The sequence below is a fragment of the Leucoraja erinacea genome, chromosome 5 (genome assembly GCF_028641065.1).
Source record: "Leucoraja erinacea ecotype New England chromosome 5, Leri_hhj_1, whole genome shotgun sequence".
NCBI classification, from domain to species: Eukaryota; Metazoa; Chordata; class Chondrichthyes; order Rajiformes; family Rajidae; genus Leucoraja; species Leucoraja erinaceus.
In genome coordinates, this window is record NC_073381.1 from 45,306,115 (window position 1) to 45,332,251 (window position 26,137).

Below are 26,137 nucleotides of genomic sequence, written 5' to 3' on the forward strand. Positions count from 1 at the left end.
ATGGTGGGGGGAAAGACCGTTCAGAAATTTTATAATAAGCCGTTGGCAAAACCTGTTTTATTTGCAGGAAAGATTTCCAGACTGCAAATATTTAATTTAAGCCCAGGGGAGCAATTTTAATTTTTTTGTTGTTATTGTTAAAAAATACCATTGTGTTTTTCTACAAACAGATTCATTGGTTGATTACGATAACACACTTCCTCCCTCAAAGACTTCGGCAGTGATGTAGTAATAACTGTTACACGGTTTGAAATCACAGAGCTTTGAAATCTTCACGGAATCACTCACGTGACTCCGAAGTAAAATAGTAAGATTAAATGAGAACTTACCAGTTTGAAGTTTGATCTGTATTTTATGAGGAGTTACGATGAGGGATTACGTGCCCTCCGCTCCCACCCTCAATAATATGGGTCAAATTCATAAACTGATGTCTCCTTATCTTTACTATGTTTACTTCAATAACTGTGTCTATCTGTGATTCCACACCGCTGCTTTGAAGTATGCCGCGCATGCGTGCTGAACGGGTTCTTCACGTAATCCCTCATTGTAACTCCTCATAAAATACAGATCAAACTTCAAACTGGTAAGTTCTCATTTAATCTTACTATTTTAGTGGGTTGTATGCAAAACCAAGCATTTTGCTATACCTCGGTACCTGTGGCAATAAAGTATCATTGAATTGAAGCAATCAGTCATGGCATGAGAGCAGTTAATGAACGTCAAAATATTTGGGTTTCCCCATACTGTTACTGCCCTTTCATAGATCTGCTTATTCTTTCTAGTCCAAGAATATTTTCTACTCCCTCTAGACGTAGACAAAGACATTTGATTTCCTCCAGATATAAATATGAATAGTTCTCTAACTTCTCTAGACCAAGACAAATACACAACATGCCTTCTAGACAAATATAATCCAGCCTCTCAAAATGCAAGCAAAGGATGTCCATTCCTTTTTAGAACCAGTAAGGGCAGTGTGGCTCCACTTCAATTGCAAATTTTCTCTACTCTCTCAGGATCCAGACATATCTACAATCTCTTTAACTCAATCATCAATCATTCGCCTCCTCTCAGCCCACTATCACCTCCAAAATCCATCTACAGAAAACCTTAATCCCACAAAAATCCCACGGTTTCACAGGTACACTTTGTACCTCTCACCCATCTACTCCATATTTTTACATATTTGTCTCTCGCCCTTATCTTGTTCCTGCACCAACCAAGTTAAGATGACACTTTTCCTCTGTTATCAATTACAACACAGTGGTTTAATTAGTAGACCTGTTGATGCAAACCACCGATGACACTGGTTCAATTCTGATTTCCGGTACATGTTCTCCATGTGACTGCATGGGTTTCTTCTTGGTGCTTGAGTTTCCTCCAATATCCTAAAGACATATAGATTGATGAGTTGTGTGTGAGAAAGAACAGCAGATGCTAGATAAAATCGAAGGTAGACACAAAATGGTGGAGTAACTCAGCGGGTGAAACAGCAGCTATGGAGAGAAGGAATGGGTGACGTTTCGGGTCGAGACCCTTCTCAGTCTGCCTCACCTGCTGAGTTATTCCAGCATTTTGTGTCTATCTTAGATTGATTGGTTAATTGGCCACTGTAAATTGCCCTGAGTAGGTAGGTGAGTGGTAAAATCTGGTGCAAGCCTTGTAAATAGAAACATAGAAACATAGAAATTAGGTGCAGGAGTAGGCCATTCGGCCCTTCGAGCCTGCACCGCCATTCAATATGATCATGGCTGATCATCCAACTCAGTATCCCGTACCTGCCTTCTCTCCATACCCCCTGATCCCCTTAGCCACAAGGGCCACATCTAACTCCCTCTTAAATATAGCCAATGAACTGGCCTCAACTACCCTCTGTGGCAGAGAGTTCCAGAGATTCACCACTCTCTGCGTGAAAAAAGTTCTTCTCATCTCGGTTTTAAAGGATTTCCCCTTTATCCTTAAGCTGTGACCCCTTTCCCTGGACTTCCCTAACATCGGGAACAATCTTCCTGCATCTAGCCTGTCCAACCCCTTAAGAATTTTGTAAGTTTCTATAAGATCCCCTCTCAATCTTCTAAATTCTAGAGAGTATAAACCAAGTCTATCCAGTCTTTCTTCATAAGACAGTCCTGACATCCCAGGAATCAGTCTGGTATATGGGATTGTGTGGGATAGATGTGGAGTGAGTGGGCCACAGACCCTGTTTCTGTGCTGTTTGACTCATGCTCCAGATAGTGCTGTTCCAAAAGGTTCCTGTTGGATGGAATTTCCACCAAAAAAAAGGGGTGCCGTAGTGCTAGTGTTGCCGCCTTACAGCGCTTTCAGCACCAGAGACCAGGGTACGATCCTGACTACGGGTGCTGCCTGTACGGAGTTTGTACGTTCTCCCTGTGACCACGTGGAATTTCTCCGAGATCTTCGGTTTCCTCCCACACTCCAAAGACGTGAAGGTTTGTAGGTTAATTGGCTTGGTATAAATGTAAAAATTGTCTCTTGTGTGTAGGATAGGGTTAATGTGCGGGGATCGCTGGTCGGTGCCGATTCGGTGGGCCAAACGGCCTGTTTCCGCGCTGTATCTCTAAACTAAACTAAAAAAAGTTGCAGAGCAGATGAAAGCCCAGGGAAATCCCATCATGTAATTTTTCAATAGAAGTTTCAAGCAATTCAAAGTAGCGAAATTGAGAAATAAATGCTAATCAAAGGATAAATCAGTAAATGAGTTTAAGTGTAATATTATTCTCTACCTCACTCATCCAAGTAGAAAAATCAACTTAAATCATTAGTACCTGTGGAATATGTGTCATGATTTCATTCAGGCTAATGGGGAAAATCAATATCATATTAAACATTATTTTTTATTTTCAATTTAATTCCTACAAAATTAGATTTTCTTTTGTGCAGGTTAATATATTTTTTAATTAAACCCTATTCTACCTGTTAAAAATAAATTTGGCTTCCATCTCAAATGTAGTAATGCAGATTGTGTTAATTTTAATAACTACATCAGACGATAGATAGGCTGAGAGGAGAAGGGTTGATGATTGAGTGAAAGAGATTGTAGATTGGAATTGTAATATTCTCAGCTGTTCTGAGCACAATATGTAGGACTGCCGCAGAGTCATAGAGTGTGGAAACAGGCCCTTCAACCCAACTTTCCTACACCGACCAACATGTCCCATCAATCCTAGTCCCACCTGCCTGTGTTTGGCCCATATCCCTCTAAACCTATCATATCCATGTACCTTTCTAAATGTTTCTTAAATGTTCTGATAATACCTGACCCAACTACCACCTCCAGCAGCTCGTTCTCTACACCCACAACCCTTTGCAGAAAAAAAAGTTACCCCTCAGGTTCCTATCAAATCTTTCTCCCATCACCTTAAACCTATGTCCGCTGGTTCTTGATTCCCCTACTCTGGGCAACACGATCGGGGGATCCCCACTTCCTTCACAGATGAGGCACAGGCCATAGAAGGACACAGGTCTCCTTGGTACCCCGCAGCTCTGCCACTTGCTCCCTCTCCCCCCCCTGGTTTCAACAGACATAGTTCCCCCTAGTCCTCCCCTTTCTCCCCATCAGCCATTGCCTACAGCACATCATCCTACATTTTTGCCACCTCCAACAGGATCCCACCGCTGGTCACATCTCCACCCTTTTCCACTTGCCGTAGATATCGTTCCCTCAACAACTCCCTGTGAAATCATCCATTCCCACCCAAACCGCTCCCTCCACAGGTACTTTCCCCAGCAACCCTAGTCCCTACACCTGTCCCTATACCTCCTTCCTTGACTCCATCCAAGAACCCCGACAGTCCTTACAGCTGAGGCAGAGGTTCACTTGCTTCTCCTCCAACCACATCTACTATATCCGCCGTTCCAGATGTGGAATCTTATATATCGGCGAGACCAAGCACAGGCTCGACGATCATTTCGCTAAGCACCTCCGTTCCATCCACTTAGACCTACATGATTTCCCAGTTGCTTATCACTATAACTCCACCTCCCAATCCCATTATGACCAGTCCTGGGTCTTTTCCACTGTCAGAGTAAGGCCCAACACAAATTGGAGAAACAACACCTCATATTTCACTTGGACAGCTTAGAACCCAGTGGTATGAATATTGACTTCTCTAAATTCAAGTAACCCTTGCTTACCCTTTCTCTCCTTCGCTCCCCCATCCTAGTTATCCGACCAGTCTGACTGATTAAATTGTACATTGTATGCATCATTGTCACCTTCCCCCAGCTAACAATGATCTATTCTACATTTTCCTTGAGCTTCATCCCCTTTGATCTCTCGTTTTCACACCTTGCTCTTTCATATCTCGTTTCACTCTCCCCTGACCCTTGATCTTCGCCACCTTTGATCTCTCGTTTGCACACCTTGCCTTTCCATATCTCTCGTTTCCCTCTCCCCTGACTCTTAGAAGAAGGGTCTCGACCCCAAACGTCACCCATTCCGTCTATCCAGAGATGCTGCCTGTCCCAGCATTATGTGTCTATCTTTTTGTATAACTGCAACTTGATCTCCCAACTCTATTCTCAATCTGTCTGAAGAAGGGTTTCGGCCCGAAACGTCGCCTATTTCCTTCGCTCCACAGATGCTGCTGCACCCGCTGAGTTTCTCCAGCAATTTTGTGTATCTTCTATTCTCAATACTCTGACTGATGAATGTATGAAGAAGTGCTGACAACACTGAGTCGTTCAACTTCATAATAAGTATTTTAATAACATCACATAGAGACAGCATTACATAAGTTATTGTAGGCTCTGAGTCCCAGATCAAATTTAGAACTGCTAGTCACACACCACCAGATGGTATAGTGGAATCCCAAACAGGCTTACAGATCGGGTGAACAACAGCAAAGCCCAACATGGACACATCAGCAATAGTGATTGATCTACATCCTCCTTCTTATGGTTAGGCCTATAAACTAAATTGAAAGTATACAAAACATCACATATATAGATGTAAAAATGAACTATAATCTACAGCGAAGCAGCGGAAGATGCAATGTGAATACAAAGGAGTAATGTCAGTTACAGTTAGTTAGAGTCCAAGATCTGCATCTGGACACAGTCTTTGTATCTGGGATTGGGTTTACAGACCCGTCCCGTACGCGTTCGGTACAGCCCCTCAGCGGTACTCTTTACAGGTGATGCCACGACAGGTACGACCTTTGCAGGCGATGACTCAACCAGCACAGGTATCACAGGGGATTTCTCAGCAGGTAGGGTTTACCATCGGCACCAGCCCCACTGGCGGCTTCTGCACTGGTGTAGAAACCAATTCACGGTCTGCTGATATATGTCCATCGTTTAAGTAAGCATTCCCATCTTCTGTCCACAACACGTTGTCCGGGTCATCTGTAAAATTGTATAGAACTTGCTGCGATGGCACTGGTCCATTCACCGGTAGAATATGTCTCCGATTCCGTCTGTAAAGACCCCCTTCCGACTGAATCAAATAGGATCTTGGCTCTGGGCATACCTCCTTTACTGTGCGCATGCGATCATACCCTTTCAAGGTCTGCAGCCTCAGTCAGGGACTGGAGTGGATGACTAGATTGGTCGAAACACACCTTCTGAGACAGTCTTTTATGGTGCAATATGCTGGAACCATCTAAGGTTCGTAGACGTCGGGCTGATGCAGTTACCTTAAGACGGGAAGAGGGTTTTGGGTCTGTCTGGGCATCAGTCGTTGGGCCAGCGAGCCAAATGTAGAAGGTACACAAAAAAGATGGAGAAACTCAGCGGGTGCAGCAGCATCTATGGAGCGAAGGAAATAGGCAACGTTTTGGGCCGAAACCCTTCTTCAGACTGATGGCAGCATGGCAGCCAAGTGTAGAGTTGCATGGAATATTGCGGTGATTGAGGAGATTTAAGAATATGTTGGACCTGGCCCTGCTAGACCTCTCCATGACCTGTTTCGCGCTGCGGACCACCCACTCAGCCAATCCGTTCTACTGGGGATAATCCGGACTACTGGTAATGTGCTTGAAATCCCATCGTTTTGTATAGTCTTTAAAACACTGGCTCGCGAACTGCCCAGCATTGTCGGACATAAGGGTGTGAGGCGCCCCATGGACCAAGATATTTCCCGCAAGCTTTTGGATAACTGCAGCTGCAGAGGTTGTGCAGAACAAATCAATCTCGTACCACCCGGAGTAAGAGTCGACCAGGATTACCGTGCCAATCAAAAATGTCGGTAGCCACTGTGGACTACGGCAGGTTGGGAACAGGGTGCAACAAAAGCGGTTCCTTCTGCTGGCGCAGGATTGTGCCCTCTAGCGTATGCATTCTGACATGGCTCTTTGCCCAAAATGCTCTTTGCCCAACGCCCGGTTGCCTCAGAACCGGGGTGTCCTCTGTGTACGGCATCAAAGTACTCCTGCTGGACCATTGCCGGAATCACTGCCTTGTGGCCCTTCTTGATGATTCCATTCTCAATTGCAAGCTCATCTCTGACGGGAAAGTAGGGCTGAATGGCAAGTGGTAGCTTGTATTGTTTGTCAGGCGACCCGTGATTGATGATCGACTTGAGTGTCTGCAGAGTGGTGTCCTCTGCCGTGCGAGCCACCAAAGTATCCAAACAGGAAGGATTAATGTAGTCGACCACCATCACATCAAGACTCTCCTAGTGGCAGCATGCTGTAAGGTTGCAAATTCATTTGCTCCCTTAACTTTTTAACTTTTACTTACCACTCTTTCAATGTTACTTGTTATTACTTGACTTCAAGGCACGATCTAACTTTTCATAAAGTGTTGATAACACTTTTATACGTCTTAATAGTGTAAAGGATGGAGACAAGAGGGAAAGGAGGCTCTCCAAGGAAGGAACGTGGGAAAGCCACAGCCACAGCTTCTGACTCTAGTATCTTAGAAGCAATATCGAAAATGAACGATGAACTGAAAAATGAAATGAAAACAAGATTTTGCAGTTTGGAAGAAATGGTGAAAGGAGCTTCGAGAAAATTGAAGGAAGTTCAAGACAAGCTGATTGTGTTACAAGATGAATCTCATGAACAAAAGGAACAAATTGATAACTTGCGAACCCTGGCCAGGAGAGAGATTTGAAGATTGAGAAACTGGAACGGAGAATGAATGAAAATACTCAAGCACTCCAGCAATACAAGATTAAAAATATGGATCTGGAAAACAGAAGCCGTCGACTGAATTTGCAAATTGTTTTGTTATAAAATATGCTTCTAAAATGATAAAGGGGACTTTCAACATTCAGCACTATGAAAATCTTCAATTTTTGGATAACACACACAGGATTGGGAAGAAATCTGGTAATAAACTGAGACATTTGATTGTTTGGTTTCACTTCTTGCAAATGAAGGAGAATATTCTCCAGGCAGCAAAAAAGTTGGGCGTTGTTGAATATGAAGGATGCAAGTTTCGGTTTGTTCCTGATTATAGTTATGAGCTTTTGGAAATTAGATAGTATTTCCATAATGTAATGTCTGATTTGTTTAAGAAAAAGTTGCGCCTAGCCTTACTTTATCCAGCTAGACTCTATAATGGTAACATTTGATTTTTTTAACAATCCCCAAGATACTTCCAGCTTTCTGGAGGCTTATGAGGGTGAAGTTCCGACCGGGAGCAATTGATAGCTGATTAAGTTATTATTAGAGATTTACTGTTCCTATTTTGACAATAGGTCGTTTGGTAATGATTAAGAATTTAACTGGACGAGTTGTTTTTCTTTTATATATATTAATTTTTAAGAATTTCTTTGTTAGTTTACTACTGCCTTTTGGTTCATAGTCCCCCCCCCCTTCTTTTTCCGCCCCCCCCCCCCTCTCCTCCTCCCCTCTCTCCCTCCGCTTCTCCCCTCCACCTCTTCCCTTCTCTCCTCCCTCCCCCCCTCCCTTTCCCCTCTCCTTTCCCCCCCCTCCCCCCCCCCCCCCCCCTTTTCCCCCCCCCCATATCCCCATGAAAGCGGGCCGAAGGTGCGCCCCCCCCCCCCTCTTCCCCCCCTCTTCCCCCCCCCCCCGGTCCCCCCTGACCCTTCCCCCTCTTCTTCCCCCCCCCCTCTCCCCCGTCGCCCCCCCCCGTTTCCCGGTTCTGTAGCTTCGGCTTCCCCCCCCCCTCCCTGCCCCTAACCCCTGACAGCCCCCCTCTTCCCCCCCCCTACCATTTTGGACCCCCTTGGATTCGCCCCATTTCCTCTCATTAGTTACTCCCCCCCCCCCCTGCAATCTTTTCTCTTGTCTCCCCCCCCCCTTCATTTTCTCCCACACAAGCCATCGGTGACTGGGCAATCTGAACCCAAGCACCAAGTTGAAAGCGGCCGAAGGTGCGCATTCCTCGGGACAGCCCCCACTCTCCCACGGCCACCCTCCGCGGGTCGGGTGGAGCAGAGGTTTGGGACAATGTTCATGCCGTCACAGTGATGTGATGGACGCGGGGGTCTGGACCAATTGCTGACAAGTCCCGCCCCCCCGGCAACGTCAAGTCCATTATTGGACTTTTCTGTTGAGTGGCAGTTGGTCCGTTGGCCTGTAGGCGCCGCCGCCTTTTGGGTAGATGGTATTTCGACTGAGCGGCCATTCTGTAAGTTTGCTTTTAGGTGACGCAGCCTTTCGGTTCATTGGCGTTTCGGCCTCGTTTCTGTTCGGTTCTGTGGCTTCGGCTTCTTTGCTTCGGCCTCTTGTCTGTCGGCGCCGCGTCCGGGTACCGAATAAATCAGCCACAGAAATGGACAAAGAAATGGCAGATGAAGATTAATCCAATCTGCCATGTACTAACCCCTACTGACAGCCGGAAATTAACGTATTATCTTCGAAATGTGAGTAAATCATATTCCAAACAATCCTCTCCAATAGATTTCCTACCATTGACTGGACAATCACTGACCTATATTTCTTGGATTCGCCCCATTTCCCTTCTTAAACAAGGGGACAACATTAGTTACTCTCCAGTCTTCTGTGTCCTCACCTGAAAATATCTTTGTTAAGGCTCCTGCAATCTTTTCTCTTGTCTCTCTCAATAATCTGGGATGATGAAAGCTGTCTATAAATATAGACCACCAGTAAATACAAAAACAATTGTAAAGATTTTTAAAGGATGTAAAAATGGAAGAAATAATTAAACTAAATATTAGTTCCTTATAATATGAAGTGATGAAATAATGGGGAGAAAGAATGGCAGATATGTTAAATATTTTGTACTTGACATCACACCAATAGGCACCAGTGAAACATTGCATGATAAAACGAACAAGTAACCAATATGAAAAGTTAAAGGAGGATCATAACATGAATATCACCAAATTAGAATTAATAGGCAAACTATTGACTACTGACAAATTCTCCCCCACTCTTCTCAAACTTCATAAAGAAACACAAAAATTGGCGTACAGGCTCAGCAGATACTTAAGAAGGAAGATGGAACTGTGGTCTGTTAGCAAGGATAGATAAATAGGTCCTTCGACAGTGGGACAAGGGATTGCTGAGCTGACATTTTGAGTACAATGTGCAGATTTGTTCTCCTCGTCTGAGGAAAGATATTTTTATCTGCATGGTGGTGATGTAATGTTTAGTAGATTTAAATTTGGAATGGTGAAATTTTCGTACTTGAACAGATTAAACCAAGTGTGATAAAGCAAGACTAGTAGTTTCATTGGCATGTTAAAGATTCTGGGGGACTTGATGGAGTAAATGCGTTGAGAATGTTTCCTTGGTAGGAGAGAGTAGAAATCAAAGGGGAGAAGGTGGGCAGTTATGACTGAGATGAGATTAGAAATAACATTATAGTAAAAATAAAACATTAAATTGTATGCTTGCATATTTAGAAGAATTTATGGAAGAAATATGTTCAGTAGTTTGTTAAATAATGTGGATCGGTGGGGGCGCTGCAAGCCGGCGCCCTGTCAGCAGCGTGTCCGTTTTTTTCTACTTTTTTTGTTTTTTTAGTATGTTTTACAGTATGTTTTTGATGTTTCTCAGTGTGTTTTGTGTGGGGGGTGGTGTGGGGGGGGGTGAGGGGGAAACCGCTTTGGTCGCCTCCTCCACGCAGGCGACTTTTTCCAGGTCGCCTCCCCGTGGCCTAACAGCAAGGATCGGCGCGGCCTTTCCCGGAGACGCGCCCGGGGCTTCAGCGGCGGGCGCAGTGCGGACTCGGCGTGGAGCGGGCGAGCCCTCGCTGGGGCTTGCTGGAGGGGAGCGCTCCGTTTCGCTGGCCCGTGGCAGCCGGCAGCCTGAAGCCACGGTCTGCAGAGCTCCAGCTGGCGCGGTATCTGCAGCCCGGGATCCCTCGTGGGGGACCCGGGGGGAAGAAGAAGCTCCGAATGCCGGCCTGCGGCCAACTTCTACCGCGTGCTCGGCGTGAACTTACCATCACCCCTGGAGGGGAGCTTCGACCGCCGGCCCTGCAGTCTGCGGTGCTTCTGGCTGCGGCGCGAATTTTAAATCTTCAACCGCCGGCCTGCGGCCTACGCCAGCCTGAAGCCACGGTCTCCGGTGGAGAAGAACCGATCCTGGACTTACCTTGACTTTTACTTTGTCCTTTATCATCTGAACGCCCGCAGCGATGGCTGCGGAGGGTTGAGGTCCTGACCTCGGAGGAAAATGGAGGAGGACTGGCCAATTTCTGTGCCTTCCACCACAGTGATGAATGCTGTGGTGGATGTTTGTGTTCAATTTTTATTGTGTTTGTGTTAAATTTTTATTGTGTTTGTGTGTTCTTTATCATTGTACCACTGCTGACAAATTAATTTCACTTGCACTTTATGTACAATGTGACAAATAAAACTGATTGATTGATTGATTGATTGATTGATTGATTGATTGATTGGATACAGAGTGGTTAAAGATATTTAAAGATACCTGGAATATATCCAGGGAACTTAATGCTAAAGGTGGAAAAGTAGTGAAGGGAATGTGGTGGATTGTTTTTATCTATATTTCTAAGAGGCCTTTGATAAAGTGGCATACCATACATTAATGAATGAAGTCAAAGTGGGAAAATAAATCGTGAGTGGGCTTCAAGATGTAAAAGAAGAAGTTAAGGGTAACTATTTAAAGTGGAAAGTGACATAGCACAAACGTCAATGCAAGGACCACTATTGTTCACAATTTCTGATAATCAAGATTTTGGAATCCAAACTTAATTTCTAAAAAAACACACAAAGTGCTGGAATAACTCGGCGGTCAGGAAGCATCCCTGGAGAACATGTATAGGTGGCATTTCAGGTCCGAACCTCTCTTCAGACTCTAACATGGTCGTGGAGCAGGAGGGCAGCAGTAATCATAAATTGTAATTAGAATCTATAATGGGGGATATAGGTATAATCAGTAATCACTCTTTACATATTTTAATTTCTAAATATGCATGTGGATGAAATTGTCAATGAATGTATAATTTGGTAATTATATTTCAGCTCAAAAGCATGCAACATAACCTGGATAGAAGTGTAAAGGGATCTGGGAATTCAAATATAAAAAGCACTCAAAGTTACAAAGAAAGGCGCATAGGGTCATTTAACGTTTATTTCCTGAGAGATGGAAACAAAAATAATTTCTGCTGCAATCGGTAGGACCACACTTGGAGCATTTGAAACTGACCTCCCCAGCAATTGAATCTTGCAGACTGAAATTGGAAATGTTGGCAAAGTATCAAGTTCAGAGCAGATAAGTAAGTTACTAGTTTTCAATTGTGAGATCTGGGTTTAAATTCAGCATTAAAGCATCATTATTGGATCAGTTACCTATGAGAAGAAGTAGGTCTTGCAATAATGTAATGCATTTTACACTCTTAACAAGATGTTCTGTCAAGCGTTACACCAATAAAATATGTTGTGTTGCCAATCCTGTAAAGTTGGATGTGTGGAAGTCAATTTTAGCACAACTTTCCACGCACAGCAATGTGATGATGATCTGGATTTTAGTCATCTTGAATTATGGATAAATATTAGCCATGACACTGCCATAACTCCCCTGCTTTTAAATTAGCACCATGATTTTTTTTAATGTTCAACGGAAATAACTATTGGGAGCACACCTCAGTACTACACTATGTCAATTTAGTGTCAATTTAGATTCTTGTTCACTTGCTTCTGGGAAAGGTCTTGAATTTAGAACTTTTAAAAATCTTTCTTGGGATATGGCAAGTGTTGCTCACACTTTAGAGCATTTAGTGCCATCCCTTATTACCACAAATTAAGAAAGGAATATGAATCAACCACATTGGGTGCTTATTCATGATTTATGATTATTTATGATTATTATGTTAATGAAGATTGTGACCACAAAATAATGTGCATATTTATCCGCTGTAACCAACCAACAGGTTATAAAGATATTCGCTTCTTTAAATTAATGTGCTCCACTGAGATCTGTAGCACACTGAAAATATGCAATGTTTGCCTCATGTTCTGGTTCCATAAGAATGGCCAATATAATCCACTCAGTGAGAAATCTCCATACAGTACAGATGTTGAAATTGACATTAATTTCCAGCCATTTCCAGGTGGTAAAATCAGCTAGTCTTGCTTTGCGCAGTGTACAAACTTTGTGGTTACCAAGGTAACAGGCAAGAGATCATATTATCTTATTTATATAGCACTCCTCATCTTGGATTATTACTTGCATACAACAAACTAGATATAAGGTGTGAAATGTCTCAGCAAGCACTAGTTTAAATCTCTCATCTGGGCCTTTGAAATTTTTCCAGAATATATAGGGAACCATTTTAGATATGCTGTGTTGTAGGCATTTTTGCTACATTTTGCCAGTATTTTTCATTTTCAAACCATTACTTTGCGTTTTCTCTTCAGGGATCAAAGACTTCCCGCTGGGCTGATCCAGATCATTTTGCACAACGCCAGACCTGCATGAACACTTTTGCTGGCTGGTTTGGCTTCATGCCTCTTATTCACTCACAAATGAGGTTGGATCCCATTCTTTTCAAAGATCAAGTCTCTATCCTGCGCAAGAAGTACCGGGAGATTGAGCGATTATAGAGGCCCGCTGGATTGTTGTACTTAGAAGCTTGTGGAATTTGCCTATTATAAAACCCCCAATTAACTCTTGATGATGCTGCAATGCACAACAATAATGGCAACAAGATTATTCAACTTTCTGGGGACCAAACAACAATAACCTTTGTACAGTCTAAAAGATTGGTGTGCGATAGGATTTTGTTCCCAATCTTAATATTATTTTATTTTATCTACTCAGACTGAAATCTCTGACAATCGTGCCTGGTGTTTGAGGATTTTAGGGATAAACAGCACATAGCAAATTTTTGGTCAAAATTGTACATTTTCTATTTAAAGCTTGCAAGGCGATTGGAGAAGTCAGCTGAAAACAAATCGGTTTTCTTTTTGCTCCTTTGTTTAAACGTTACATTTTTATTATTTCTATGTCTAGCAATTGTATCTTGGTCAAAAGAACATTCAACAAGAACAGAATGCTGTTCATCAATTAACTATAGCTGCAGTAGAAGACAGGTGGTTCAAAGCAATTTTCAACATGCACAGTGTTACATGTTTGCAATTATACATCACACCAGTTTGGAAAAGGAAGGTTAATGGGTTTGATTCGTACCAGCTAAATTTCACGTCGGATAAAACCATTGCTCCTGATGAACAGTATTACCTGAAAATATTGCCAGGATCACAATTTGGTACATTATTGAACTACAAACTTACAGTATCAAATAACTTTATATTTTAATATAGCAATTACTATTCTTAGTATTTAAAATACAGCATTTCTTGCTTTGTGATCTAAGTAAATACAATGGATGGGACCAATAGGGATGTCCTGTGGCACTGAGTTTGCAATTTCTAGTGGTTCTGCATTAGTTACATACTGAGAGTTATAGTCATAGAGTTATACAGTGTGGAACCAGGCCCTTCAGCCCAATTTGCCCACACCGGTCATCAATATCCCATCTGCACAAGTCCCACTTGCCTGCGCATGCACCATATCCCTCCAAACCTGTCCTATCCATGTACCTGTCTAACTGTTTCTTAAACAATGGGATCGTCCCAGCCTCAACTACCTCCTCTGGCAGCTTGTTCCATACACCCATCACCCTGTGTGTGAAATGGTTACCCCTTGGATTCCTATTAAATCTTTTCCCGTTCACCTTGAAACTATGTCCTCTGGTCCTCGATTCCCCTGCTCTGGGCAAAAGACTCTTGTGTATCTACCCGATCTATTCCTCTCATGGTTTTGTACACCCCTATAAAATCACCCTTCATCCTCCTGCGCTCCATGGAATGGAGACCCAGCCTACTCAACCTCTCCCTATACCTCACACCCTCTAGTCCTGGCAACATCCTCGTAATTTTTTCTGAACCCTTTCAAGCTTGACACCATCTTTCCTATAACACGGTGCCCAGAGCTGAACACAATATTCTAAATGCGGTCTCACCAACGTCTTATACAACTGCAACATGACCTCCCAACTTCTATACTCAATACTCTGACTGATGACCAATGTGCCAAAAGCCTTTTGACCACCTTATCTACCTGCAACTCAGCCTTCAAGGAACCATGCACCTGCACACCTAGATCTCTCTCTGCTCTACAACACTACCCAGAGGCCTACCATTTACTGTGTAGGTCCTGCCCTTGTTCAACGTTCCAAAATGCAACACCTCACACTTCTCTGTATTAAATTCCATCAACCATTCCTCAGCCCACCTGGCCAATCGATCCAGATCCTGCTGCAATCTTTCACAACCATCTTCACTATCTGCAAAACCACTCACTTTTGTATCATCAGCAAACTTGTTAATCTTGCCCTGTATGTTCTCATCCAAATCATTGATATAGATGACAAACAGGCCCAGCAGCGAACCCTGAGGCGCACCACTAGTCACAGGCCTCCAGTCCGAGAAGCAACCTTCCACATTCACCCTCTGCTTCCTTTCATGGAGCCAATTTGCTATCTATTCAGCTCTCTTTCCTTGGATACCATGCAATCTAACGTTTCAGAGCAGCATACCATGCAGAACCTTGTCAAATACCTTACTGAAATCCATGTACTCAACATCTACAGCTCTGCCCACATCGACCTTTTTGGTCACGTCTTCAAAAAAAATCTATCAGATTTGTGAGACACAACCTCCCACGTACAAAACCATGCTGACTATCCCTAATCAGCCCTTGCCCATCCAAATGCGTGGAAAACACCCCTTTTCCCCCTTATGTATTTATAAAATATTTTGGGATTATCCTTGATGCTACCCGCCAGTGCTATCTCCTGGCCCCTTCTTGCCCTTCTGATTTCCTTTTTTAGTTTACTCCTTAGTTCCCAAAACTCCTCCAGGGATGCACGATCCCAGCTGCCTATACCTGTCCCATGCATCCTTCTTATTTTTGACCAATCCCTCAATTTCCCTCGTCAGCCAAGCTTCCTTACATTTGCCTGCTTTGCCCTTCACTCTAATGGGGACATGCACATCCTGAGCTTTCGTCAGCACACTTTTAAAAACATCCCACTTGGCCGATGTTCCTTTCTTCTCAAATAACCTGCTGCAGTCAACTTGAGCGAGACATTCTCTCATATCCTCAAAGTTAGCCTTACCCCAATTGAGCATTTTAACACGTGGACCCTCTCCGTCCTTATCCATAACTATCTTAAACCTCTGAACACTGGAAATGCAGCAAAAAATGAAATTCACAAATCCAAAATGAACAGGCCAGTTTTGAAAGAGCATGGTTCAAGGTTGCTTTTGCTAATAGTTCTAATGGTGAGGTGCCCAGGTGACTGGTTGTTTGCAAGCTGTAGGATTTTTAAATATTTTATTAAAGCATACAGTTTAAACTTACAGATTTGTTTAGACTGTATGCAAAAATTTTCAAAGAAAAATAGCCGCAAGGAATGATTCATTTTAAATTTAGTTCTACTGTCAGGTGATAATAATATTAGGAAATAAATTCAATACATAGATGGCACTTTATTGTTGTACCCAAATGTCAATATGAAACATCAGCGTGTTTTGTTTTATCACTGACTAAAAGATTCATCTTTGCTATAAATGTGGTTTTCATAATGATACATTATTTCCATGATGCAATAGAAGTAACAATTCTATGACAAAAATATACCATTATTGACGGAGTTTTGTTTTAATTTGCTCAATAATATATTTACATACAGATTCAAGGAGCAGCAGAAAAAGGTGAACGTTTGCTTTATCGGGTTGCTATTGAGTATCAGAACCAACAAGCTTATTTTTTAATTAGTAAATCTTAATAACTGATTACAAAATTGGTAAATCTTTTTACTTTCTCATTTATAATGTTAGTGAAATAAACAATGGCGATTGGGTCAAGTTTAATTGGATTAAATCACTGTAATGGAACTGAAATTAAATTGATGACCAAATTCTCGATTTCAGCCTGATTTGCTTTTAAACCCATTTTCGGAATCATTCATTGGCTCATTTTGTAAATTTATTTTTTGAGTACTCCATTTAATCATTGAGCACTTATGTGCAAAAATCAGTTTTGATATACAATCTTTTTTGACTGATCAGATTATTTCCTATTAAGCTATTCTTTGGTAAGATACTGCCAAGTAACTTCTCTTACAAATGAAATGCAGCCAAACATATAATAGCTGTGGTTTTCTTGTCCTATCCCACTAGTTTCTGGCGTTTCTAAGGTGGTTGTTAGGAAATTTCACAATGTCCTGACTCCCCCTTACCTGTCAGCCATACACATGGTAAAAATAAGCCATTGATTGTGGGAAGATGCATGGAAGTCACAACAGAAGCATGATCACCATCATGCTATGTGCAATTTTCCAGTTTTGAAAGGAAACACCATTTTAGGTCTCAATAATCAAATGCTAAGATTAGCAGAAAGGCCCATGCAAGGACACTCTGACATTAGCTGTGTACAGTTCTGTGCAGAAACAATGATTTTCAAGCAGCTTGTTGCCTTCCTTCTACTGCTGCTCAGAACCAGAAACTTGTTACATTAAGATAGTAGAAACATAGAAAATAGGTACAGGAGTAGGCCATTTGACCCTTCAAGCCAGCACTGCCATTGGATATGATCATGGATGATCATCTAAAATCAGTACCCCGTTCCTGCTTCTTCTCCATATCCCCTGTCTCCCCTAGCCCTAAGAGCGAAATCCAAGCCTCTCTTAAAAACATCCAGTGAATTGGCCTCCACTGCCTTCTGTGAAAGAGAATTCCACAGATTCACAACTCTCTTGGTGAAAAGGTTTTTCTGTATCTCAGTCCTAAATGGCCTACCCTTTTCTTGAGACCCCTGGCTATGGACTCCCCTAACATCAGGAACATTGTTCCTGCATCTAGCCTGTCTAGCCTGTATTTTATATGTTTCCATAAGATCCCCTTTCATCCTTTTAAATTTTAGTGAAATCAAGTCCATTCCCCCATCATATGTCAGTCCCGCCATCGTGGGAATTAACATTGTGAACCTACGCTGCACTCCACCAACAGCAATAATGTCCTTCCTCAAATTAGGAGACCCAAATTGCACACAATGCTCCAGTGCGGTCTCACCAGGGCCCTGTACAACTGCAGCAGGACCTCCCTGCTCACAAATTCAAATAGTAGCCCCATTCTAGTTCAACTCTCCATCAAGGGCAGTTGATCTGCCTCCAGCATGCAAGCGATCCCAGCCTCACTATGTCTGCCACTTCCAGGCTATCTCCTTACCAGGTAGTTATCTCACCCCCTCGGGTGGTTTAAAAAGCCAATTAATAAATTCATCCCTCAGAAATTGCGATAAAATCTTTACACAGAAACCACCCCAGCATAGCTTGAACAAATATTCAGTATAGGTTGCTGCTATATGGACAGCGCTTTTCCAAAAACACAAAGATACAGTAACATGCTGGTAATAAAAATATACTGCATAGCATGCATTATTAAATGTACCTAGAAGCATAAATAATAGGTACAATTGCAATTTAATATATAGGTGAATTCTTTCTAAGAAGCAATCTTTCTAACCCTAAGTATTGTTTTATTTTGGGAAAAGCATTTTAATCTTCAGAAAAATAAATGACGGCTTGGGTTTTCACAAATGTTTTCTTTACGTTGTGCTGACTAATTTATCTTTCCACTGGCAGGGTGTTATTTGTTTTTCCTTTTGAGCATCCTTTTATCAGATCAGCATCACAAGCAGCAAATCAGTATTGTTTCTTGACTTAATTGTTCATTAGTTTTAATATTTTATTCAATGCTGTATGTCTATGATTAGCTTTTATTGATATTAATTTGTTTCAGAATTTGTACAACATTTGGTTTCTGAGTTAATTGAACACGTTTGGACCAGCAGGCTGTCAATACATGATAGTGAATGTTGCTGGGATAATTTTAAAATGTACTGTAAACTGGATTAAATTTGGGTTAAATTATTGCAAAGAATGTAGAGGTTACTTAACTTAGAATGTGTGCTGTATCACCCAAATGATGTATGAAATACTGCATTAGAATGGTTCTCAGAAGTCAATGCACAGTATTGACATGTCCTTGCATGGTATCTGCAGCTGAGGAATATAAATACTGTTATCACAGTATGAATCTGAAAGTGAATCTCATTTAAAGGTACTACTGTATGTTTTAAAATGTGCCAATACAATCAAATATCTGCTTGTTTAAATGTTGCCTAACTTCATAGCTTTAATGCCACTGTCCATGTCTTGCTTGGGTAAAGGTTCAAATATTTTTTCACTAGTTTTGTTCATTTTATAGCTTTTCTGAGTTGTGCCTTTGTTGAGCTATGTTACACTGTGGTCTGATTTTATAACATGCTGGCCTATTAGGAGTCCTGACATATGCCGAATGAGACTTCAAAATAAGCAATGATTTCCTAAACCAACATTATTCCCAGGTGAGCAAGGGTGAGAACTATCAACAGAAAACCCTTTGAAATATTGGGTTCTGTACTCACTTTCCTGCTTGATCTGGCTTTCATGCAAACCTATGCATGCTGTCAAACTGCAATGCTGAATCAGGAGTTCTAAAATGTAACACAACTTTTCACTTTGCATATGTAGAGCAAATTGCAGAAACCTTTTAGATATGGAAACAATAAATACTGTAAATGCCAATTTTCTATATATAACTCAATTTGTTGAAATAAAATGATTTTTTTTTAATGAGAATGCTTTGTAGCTTGTTGATTTTATTTTTGTTTAAGTTAGTCCAAAAACTGAAGGTCAAGTATGTGTGCAAGAGACACATGCCTATTCATGCGTGAATCTTGGTAGACAGGAGAACAGCCAGAATGTCCTATGAATGTACAAGTCAAGGCTGCATCACTGAATAAGATTGAGCTATGAGTCTGCAGTTGGATTAATAGTCCCAAGTGATTACTTGGATGAACATATATTAGTAGACAAAGATATGAAAATCTCAAAAATGCTGCATACATTTGATAGTTCAAGCTACATCTGTGTTCAGGCAACAGAGTTAACCTTTAAAATAATGACTATTCAGCTGAATCGAAAGATATTGAAGACTGGAGATTTGTGATCAAAAGAGGAACAAAAAAAGTCCACATTCCAGTGCCTACAAGGCCCCTAGAATCAGTTCAACTCCAGGTTATGTTCTTACAAAATACATTCAACTTGTTTCCCTGCAAGTATTCCTCCACACTTCATGCACCCAATTGTAATGTTTTCTTATGTTTCTATCTTTTGTTGAAGCTTTAGAACTATGAAGCCTCTGCCCTCTAGTTTTAGAATCCCCTGCTGAGGAAAAGGACAGCGAGGATTACAATGAATGGCGGTGCTGGCTCGAGGTGCTAAATGGCCTCCTCCTGCACCTATTTTCTATGAGTGTTCACTCTATCTGTACCCCTCATGATCTTGTACACTTCAATAAGGTCAACCCTCCGTCTCCTACTTTCCGAAGAAAAATGTCCCAAACTATCCAAACTCTTCCTATAACTCAAGCCCATAAATCCAAGTAACATCCTGGTGAATCTCATCTAGACCCTTTCCAACTAAACATTCTTCCTATAGCCGGGCGACCAGAGCTGCACACAGTACCCCAAGTGTAGTTTCACCAATGACTGCTCTAGATGCATCATGATGTCCCGGGCTTGTACTCAATACCTTTCCCAGTGAAAACAAGCATGCCAAAGGTGTTCTTTGCCATACTGTTCACCTGACTCACTGCTTTCAGGTAACCATACACCTGTACTCCCAAATATCTTTGTTCCGCAGCACTATCCAGGGTTATGCCATTCACTGTACAAATCTGTCCAAAGTGCATCACCTCACTCTGTCAGAGTTAAATTCAATTTGCCATTTCTTGGTCCACCTTCCCAAATTGTCATAAATCCTGTTGTAAACTTAGATATTCTTCCTTTTTGTTCCCTACACCAGCAATTTTGATGTCATCTGCAAATTTACCAACAATGTTAACAACATTTTCATCTACATTGTTAATGTAGATAATAAACAATAATGGACCCATCATCCACACCTGTGGTAATTCATAGGCCTCTGAATCAAAAATAAACCTTCCACAACTATCCTTTCACTCCTTCTGCCAAGCCAATTTTGATCTAATTGGCTAGCTCACCTTGTATTCAATGCACTCTAATCTTCCGAAATAGTTTATGTGGGACTTTGTCAAAGGCCTCGCTAAAATACATATAGACAATGTCCACTCCCCTGTCCTCATCAATCCTTTTGGTGACCTCTTCAAAAACTATTAGATTTGTGAAACACGATTCCCCATGCCATGCCTGTCTTGTCTGCTAATCTTGCTGTCTCTGACTACAGTATTTGCCCCAACTTCTAATCTGCCTCCTTTCTGCCCTGGTATTACCCTCCTATCCCCACCTACCAATTTAGTTTAAACCCTCTCGAGTAGTATTAGCAAATCTCCCTCCCAAGGTATTAGTCCCCCTCCAGTTCAGGTGCAACCTACCCCTCTTGTACAAGTCACCTCTGCCGCAGGAAAATCTCCCAATGATCCAAAAATATATAAATCTGCTGCACCAACTTCTCAACCATACATTGTTCTGGTTTGTCCTTCTGTTCCTGCCTCCTTAGCATGTGGCACTGGGAATAATCTAAATATTATCACCTTCAAGGTCCTGCTTTTTAACCACTTTTCTAACTCACTATATTCACCCCACAAAACGTTATCCCTTTTCCTACCTTTGTTGTTGGTACCAATGTGCACAATGACTCTGACTGCTCACCCTCCCCCTTGAGAATGTTCTGCAGTGGTCAGAGACATCCTGGACCCTAGCACCAGGGAGGCAACGCACCATCCTGGAGTACAGTCTGCAGCCACAGAATGTCCTGTCTGTTCCCCCTATCTATAGTCTCCTATCAACATATCCCTGCCTGACTTCACCCTACCCTGCTGTGCCTCCAGCTAAGCCTGGTGCCATATACCTGCCTCTTTCGCCTACATGGTCACCCTTAGACAGTATCCCAAAGGATATGTGCTTTCAGGGAGAATAGCTACAGGAGAGTCCTGAATTTTGTCCACTTTCAGGCCCCACAAGCACAAGGCCAGCATCAGAAGAGAGGAAGAATGCATGCTAACCCTTGCTGTTCTTCGCTCATGCTCAATATTCCAGCTGCTGCTCCTTTTTCCATGGGGAAGTGCAGCCACTGTGAGCAGGAAAACAAGGTTATCTAGAAGTCCATTGTACAGTGCAACTATTGACATTCGTGCTTCGTATTCATTTCCAATTTTATCTTTGCCAATAATTGAAATATTTGGAAAATATTACTCATGTTGCACTTATTCACTCTTAAAAAAAGCCTGTATTTGAATTTTGCATAAACACAAAAATCCTTAGTGGTATAATTGGTAATTGATTGAACATATAACCCATAAATCTTCAGTCACATTATTTACTCCACTTAGTGTTTGCTGCAACTTCAGCATGTTAAAGTATTTTGACTGTTCTTTGCACCATTCATCATTTACTGTGATAGATTTGGATGTTTATAGAGTTATATACATTGACTCTACTCAAACGGTTTCAAATTTCCGTTTTGGGATAATTGAATAATTTCTTGCAGTTCCAAAACTGCTCCATGAGGCAAATACACTAAACCTCAAGCTGTAATACCAAGCCCATAGTATTGAGTGGTGAATGTTCACTGGTATGGGGCTGTGTCGGGGGCCAGAGTGAGAAAGAGCAATGGAAAACTTATCATCAGTTTTGCAAAGCTTAGTTCATAACATGCAAACGTGCTCATAACTTGCAAGGAATACCACTGACGGACTCCCTCTAATCTCTGAGATCAATGGCTTTAAAATATCTGCATTAATACCATTTGAGTATCAAGATTCAAGATTCAATTTAATTGTCATTTGGACCCCTTGAGGTCCAAACGAAATGCCGTTTCTGCAGCCATACATTACAAACAAATAGACCCAAGACACAACATAATTTACATAAACATCCATCACATCGCTGTGATGGAAAGCCAAATAACTTTTTTCTCTATTTCTCCACTGCCCCCTCCCCCCCCCCCCCCGATGTCAGAGTCAAAGTCAAATCCCCCGGCTGGCGATGGCGATTGTCCCGCGGCCATTCCAAGCCGCGCGGGGTGGTGATGTCAGGCCCCGCTCCAGGAGCTCTTCGACCCCGCAACTCGGGCGGGAGAAGTCGCCGTTGCGAGAGCCCTGAAAAGCGGTCTCCCTCCAGGGACCCGCAGGCTCCCGGTGCCGCCGTCCGCCAGACCCGCAGTTGCAGCCTCCGAATCTCCGGAGGTCGGGCCGCAGCAGCAGCAGCAGCGCTCCACCACCGCTCCACCCGCTCTGGACTCGGCCAGCCCCGCGACGGTGAGGTGAGTCGTCGGCACCAGAGTCCCCGGTCTTATCCTGTTGGAGGCCGCTCCTCGTTGCAGCCCCAACGACAACGGAGACCCGACAAGAAAAGGTCGGGTCTCCCGTGCAGGGAGAGATTTAAAAGTTACCCCCTCCTTCCCACCCCACCCCCACCCCTCCACACACACACCCCAACAAAAAAATAACAAAAACTACATAGAAACATAGATAAAAAATAATAAAAACGCAGACGGGCTGCAGAGGCCGCTGCTGACGAGAGTCGCGCCGCCTACCGGGGGGGTAAGTAAATACAGGAGCTCTTGCAGTAAAATATGACCCAAAGTGGAGGATAGGGTATCCTGTAATAACCATGAATAATACTGATTCTATCTTGCAGGTTTAATACAATCACAATCACAATAATACATTATTAGCCAAGTATGTTTCGCAGCATACGAGGAATTTCATTTGCCAAGTCAGTAATACAATAAAAAGCAACGGAACACACTTAATACAATTTAACATAAACATCCACCACAGTGACTCCTCCACATTCCTCATTCTGATGGAAGGCGAAAAAAAGTTCAATCTTTCCCCTTTGCTCTCCCGCGGTCGGGGGCCTCAAGCCTTCCGTTGACGGGACGATCTTGACTCCCGTAGCCAGCGGTGTTTTGGCCCTCCACATCGGGGCGATCAGCTCCTGCATCAGGGGGATGTCAGCTCTCCCGCGCCGGCAATTGGACTGGTCGAGCCTCTGCATCGTTGGAGCTTCCTGACTCTGCCTCTCCCGAGACTGCGAGCTCCTGATGTAAAGTTCGTAGGCAGCGGTTGGAGCGATCCCAGGCAAGGGATCGACTCCAATGTCAAGTCCATGCCCCACAGTGGAGCTCAATGTCAGTCCGAGGAGGTCTCTAGCTCCATCGATGGTAGGTCACAGAGCGACCAGGGACATGATCCGAAAAGTAATCGCATCTCTGGCAAGGTAAGAAACTGAAAAAATGTTTTCCCCTCCCCCACATAAAAATAAATGGAGAACATTTACACAAACTTTTAACATACACTAAAAATCAGAAAATAGACAAAAAAACAGACTGTTGGCAGGGCTGCCATCGAGCGGTGCCCCTTAGTGGTTTCCCCAAAAAACACAAGAAAAAAGAGTTGCCAAGTTACCAAGTGTGTGAATTTGGCACTGCATTTTAAATAGGTTGCATCTCACTGTGCTCACAGTGCACTGTCACAGAGTGAGACGTGTATTTTATGCATAACTGGGGCCATAATCTCAATGGGCCAAAGCCAGAAAACTTAAGGTGACTCACATGAAGAGTTGGAAAAATAAGAAAAAACATGTGACTTGAAATATAAGGAAAAAAGAATGTGCATTTTCAAGACTTCAGAACATCTCAAATCATTGTTGCTGCCATTCAAGTGCTACTAAACTAACTTAAGAATTGTAGTTGGCAACTTCCATGCAGCGAGGTCCTCAAGGAGCAATGAACCAGCATCTATCAATGACCAACATGGATGGGTTTATATGAAGAAAATTGGTACTTTCTCTTATCTTCCTGCCTTAATAGACAATAGACAATAGGTGCAGGAGTAGGCCATTTGGCCCTTCAAGCCAGCACCGCCATTCAATGTGACTTCACTGCCTGCTGTACCTGCATGCTTCCTTTCATAGGCGGATGTACAAGGACCCCCAGATCCCGTTGTACTTCCCCTTTTCCCAAATTGACGCCATTTAGATAGTAATCTGCCTTCCTGTTTTTGCTACCAAAGTGGATAACCTCACATTTATCCGCATTAAACTTAATCTGCCATGCATCTGCCCACTCCCCCAACCTGTCCAAGTCACCCTGCATTCTCATAGCATCCTCCTCACAGTTCACACTGCCACCCAGCTTTGTGTCATCTGCAAATATGCTAATGTTACTTTGAATCCCTTCATCCAAATCAAGCCCTGGGGATTTATCAGCCTTCAGTCCCATCAATCTATCCAACACCATTTCCTGCCTAATGTGGATTTCCTTCAGTTCCTCTGTCATCCCAGATCCCCTGGCCACTACTATATCAGGAAGATTGTTTGTGTCCTCCTTAGTGAAGACGGATCCAAAGTACCTATTCAACTCATCCGCCATTTCCTTTTCAGTCTTCAAGGGTCCAACTTTGGTCTTAACTAATTTTTTTCTCTTCACATACCTAAAGAAGCTTTTACTATCCTGCTTTACATTCTTGGATAGCTTATCTTTGTACCTCATCTTTTCTCCCCGTATTGTCTTTTTGGTTATCTTATGTTGTTCTTTAAACATTACCCAATCCTCGTGCTTCCCTCTCATCTTTGCCACGTTGTACTTCTTTGCTTTAATTTTTATACTGTCCCTGATGTCCCTTGTCAGCCATGATCGTCCCTTTCTCCCCTTGGAATCTTTCCTCCTCCTAGGAATGAACTGATCCTGCACCTTCTGTATTATTCCTAGAAACACCTGCCATTTTGTTCCACTGTCATCCCTGATAGTGTATCTTTCCAATCAACTTTGGCCAGCTCCTCCCTCATGGCCCCATAGTCCCCTTTATTCAACTGCAACACTGACACCTCCGATCTACCCTTCTCCTTCTCAATTTGTAGATTAAACCTGACCATGTTATGGTCACTGCCTCCTAATGGCTCATTAACCTCGAGACCCTTTATCAAATCCGGTTCATTACATAGCACTAAATCCAAAATTGCCTTCTCCCTGGTAGACTTCAATACAAGCTGTTCAAAGAATCCATCACAAAGGCACGCTGCAAAGTCCCTTTCTTGGGATCCAGTACCAACCTGATTTTCCCAGTCTACCTGCATGTTGAAATCTCCCATAACAACCACAGCATTACTTTTGCTACATGCCAATTTTAACTCCTGATTCAACTTGCGCCCCATGTCCAGGCTACTGTTTGGGGGCCTGTAGATTAGTCCCATTAGGGTCTTATTCAATTCCTTAGTTCTATCCATATTGACTCCACATCTCCTGTTTCAATGTCACCCCTTGCAAGGGACTGAATTTCATTCCTCACCAACAAGGCAACCCCACCCCCTCTGCCCACCTGTCTGTCTTTTCGATAGGAGGTATACCCTTGAATATTCAGTTGCCAGCCCTGGCCCTCTTGCAGCTATGTCTCAGTAATTCCCACAACATCATACTTGCCAATTTCTAACTGAGCCTCAAGCTCGTCCACTTTATTCCTTGTACTTCGCGGATTCATACACAGCACTTTGACCTCCGTATTCACTTCCCCCCTCACCCGCTCGCAATTGGCCCTGACCTTACTCTGTTGTCTATTCTCAAGTTTTCCTTCCCATTAATTCGAGAATCTTTTGTAATTTTTCCTGTAGCCACTTCC

The 26,137-nt window shown here is 42.7% G+C and overlaps 1 protein-coding gene across 1 annotated transcript in view; it reads left to right on the forward strand.

Annotated features, from left to right (window-relative positions):
- Window positions 1-20,947, forward strand: part of LOC129697178 (exostosin-1-like) — a 321,873-nt gene extending 300,926 nt beyond the window's left edge. Inside the window, 1 exon segment of the mRNA XM_055635487.1 lies at window positions 12,782-20,947. Coding sequence (XP_055491462.1) covers window positions 12,782-12,967 — 186 coding nt within the window. The 3' untranslated portion in view covers window positions 12,968-20,947.
- Window positions 20,948-26,137: the final 5,190 nt, after the last annotated feature.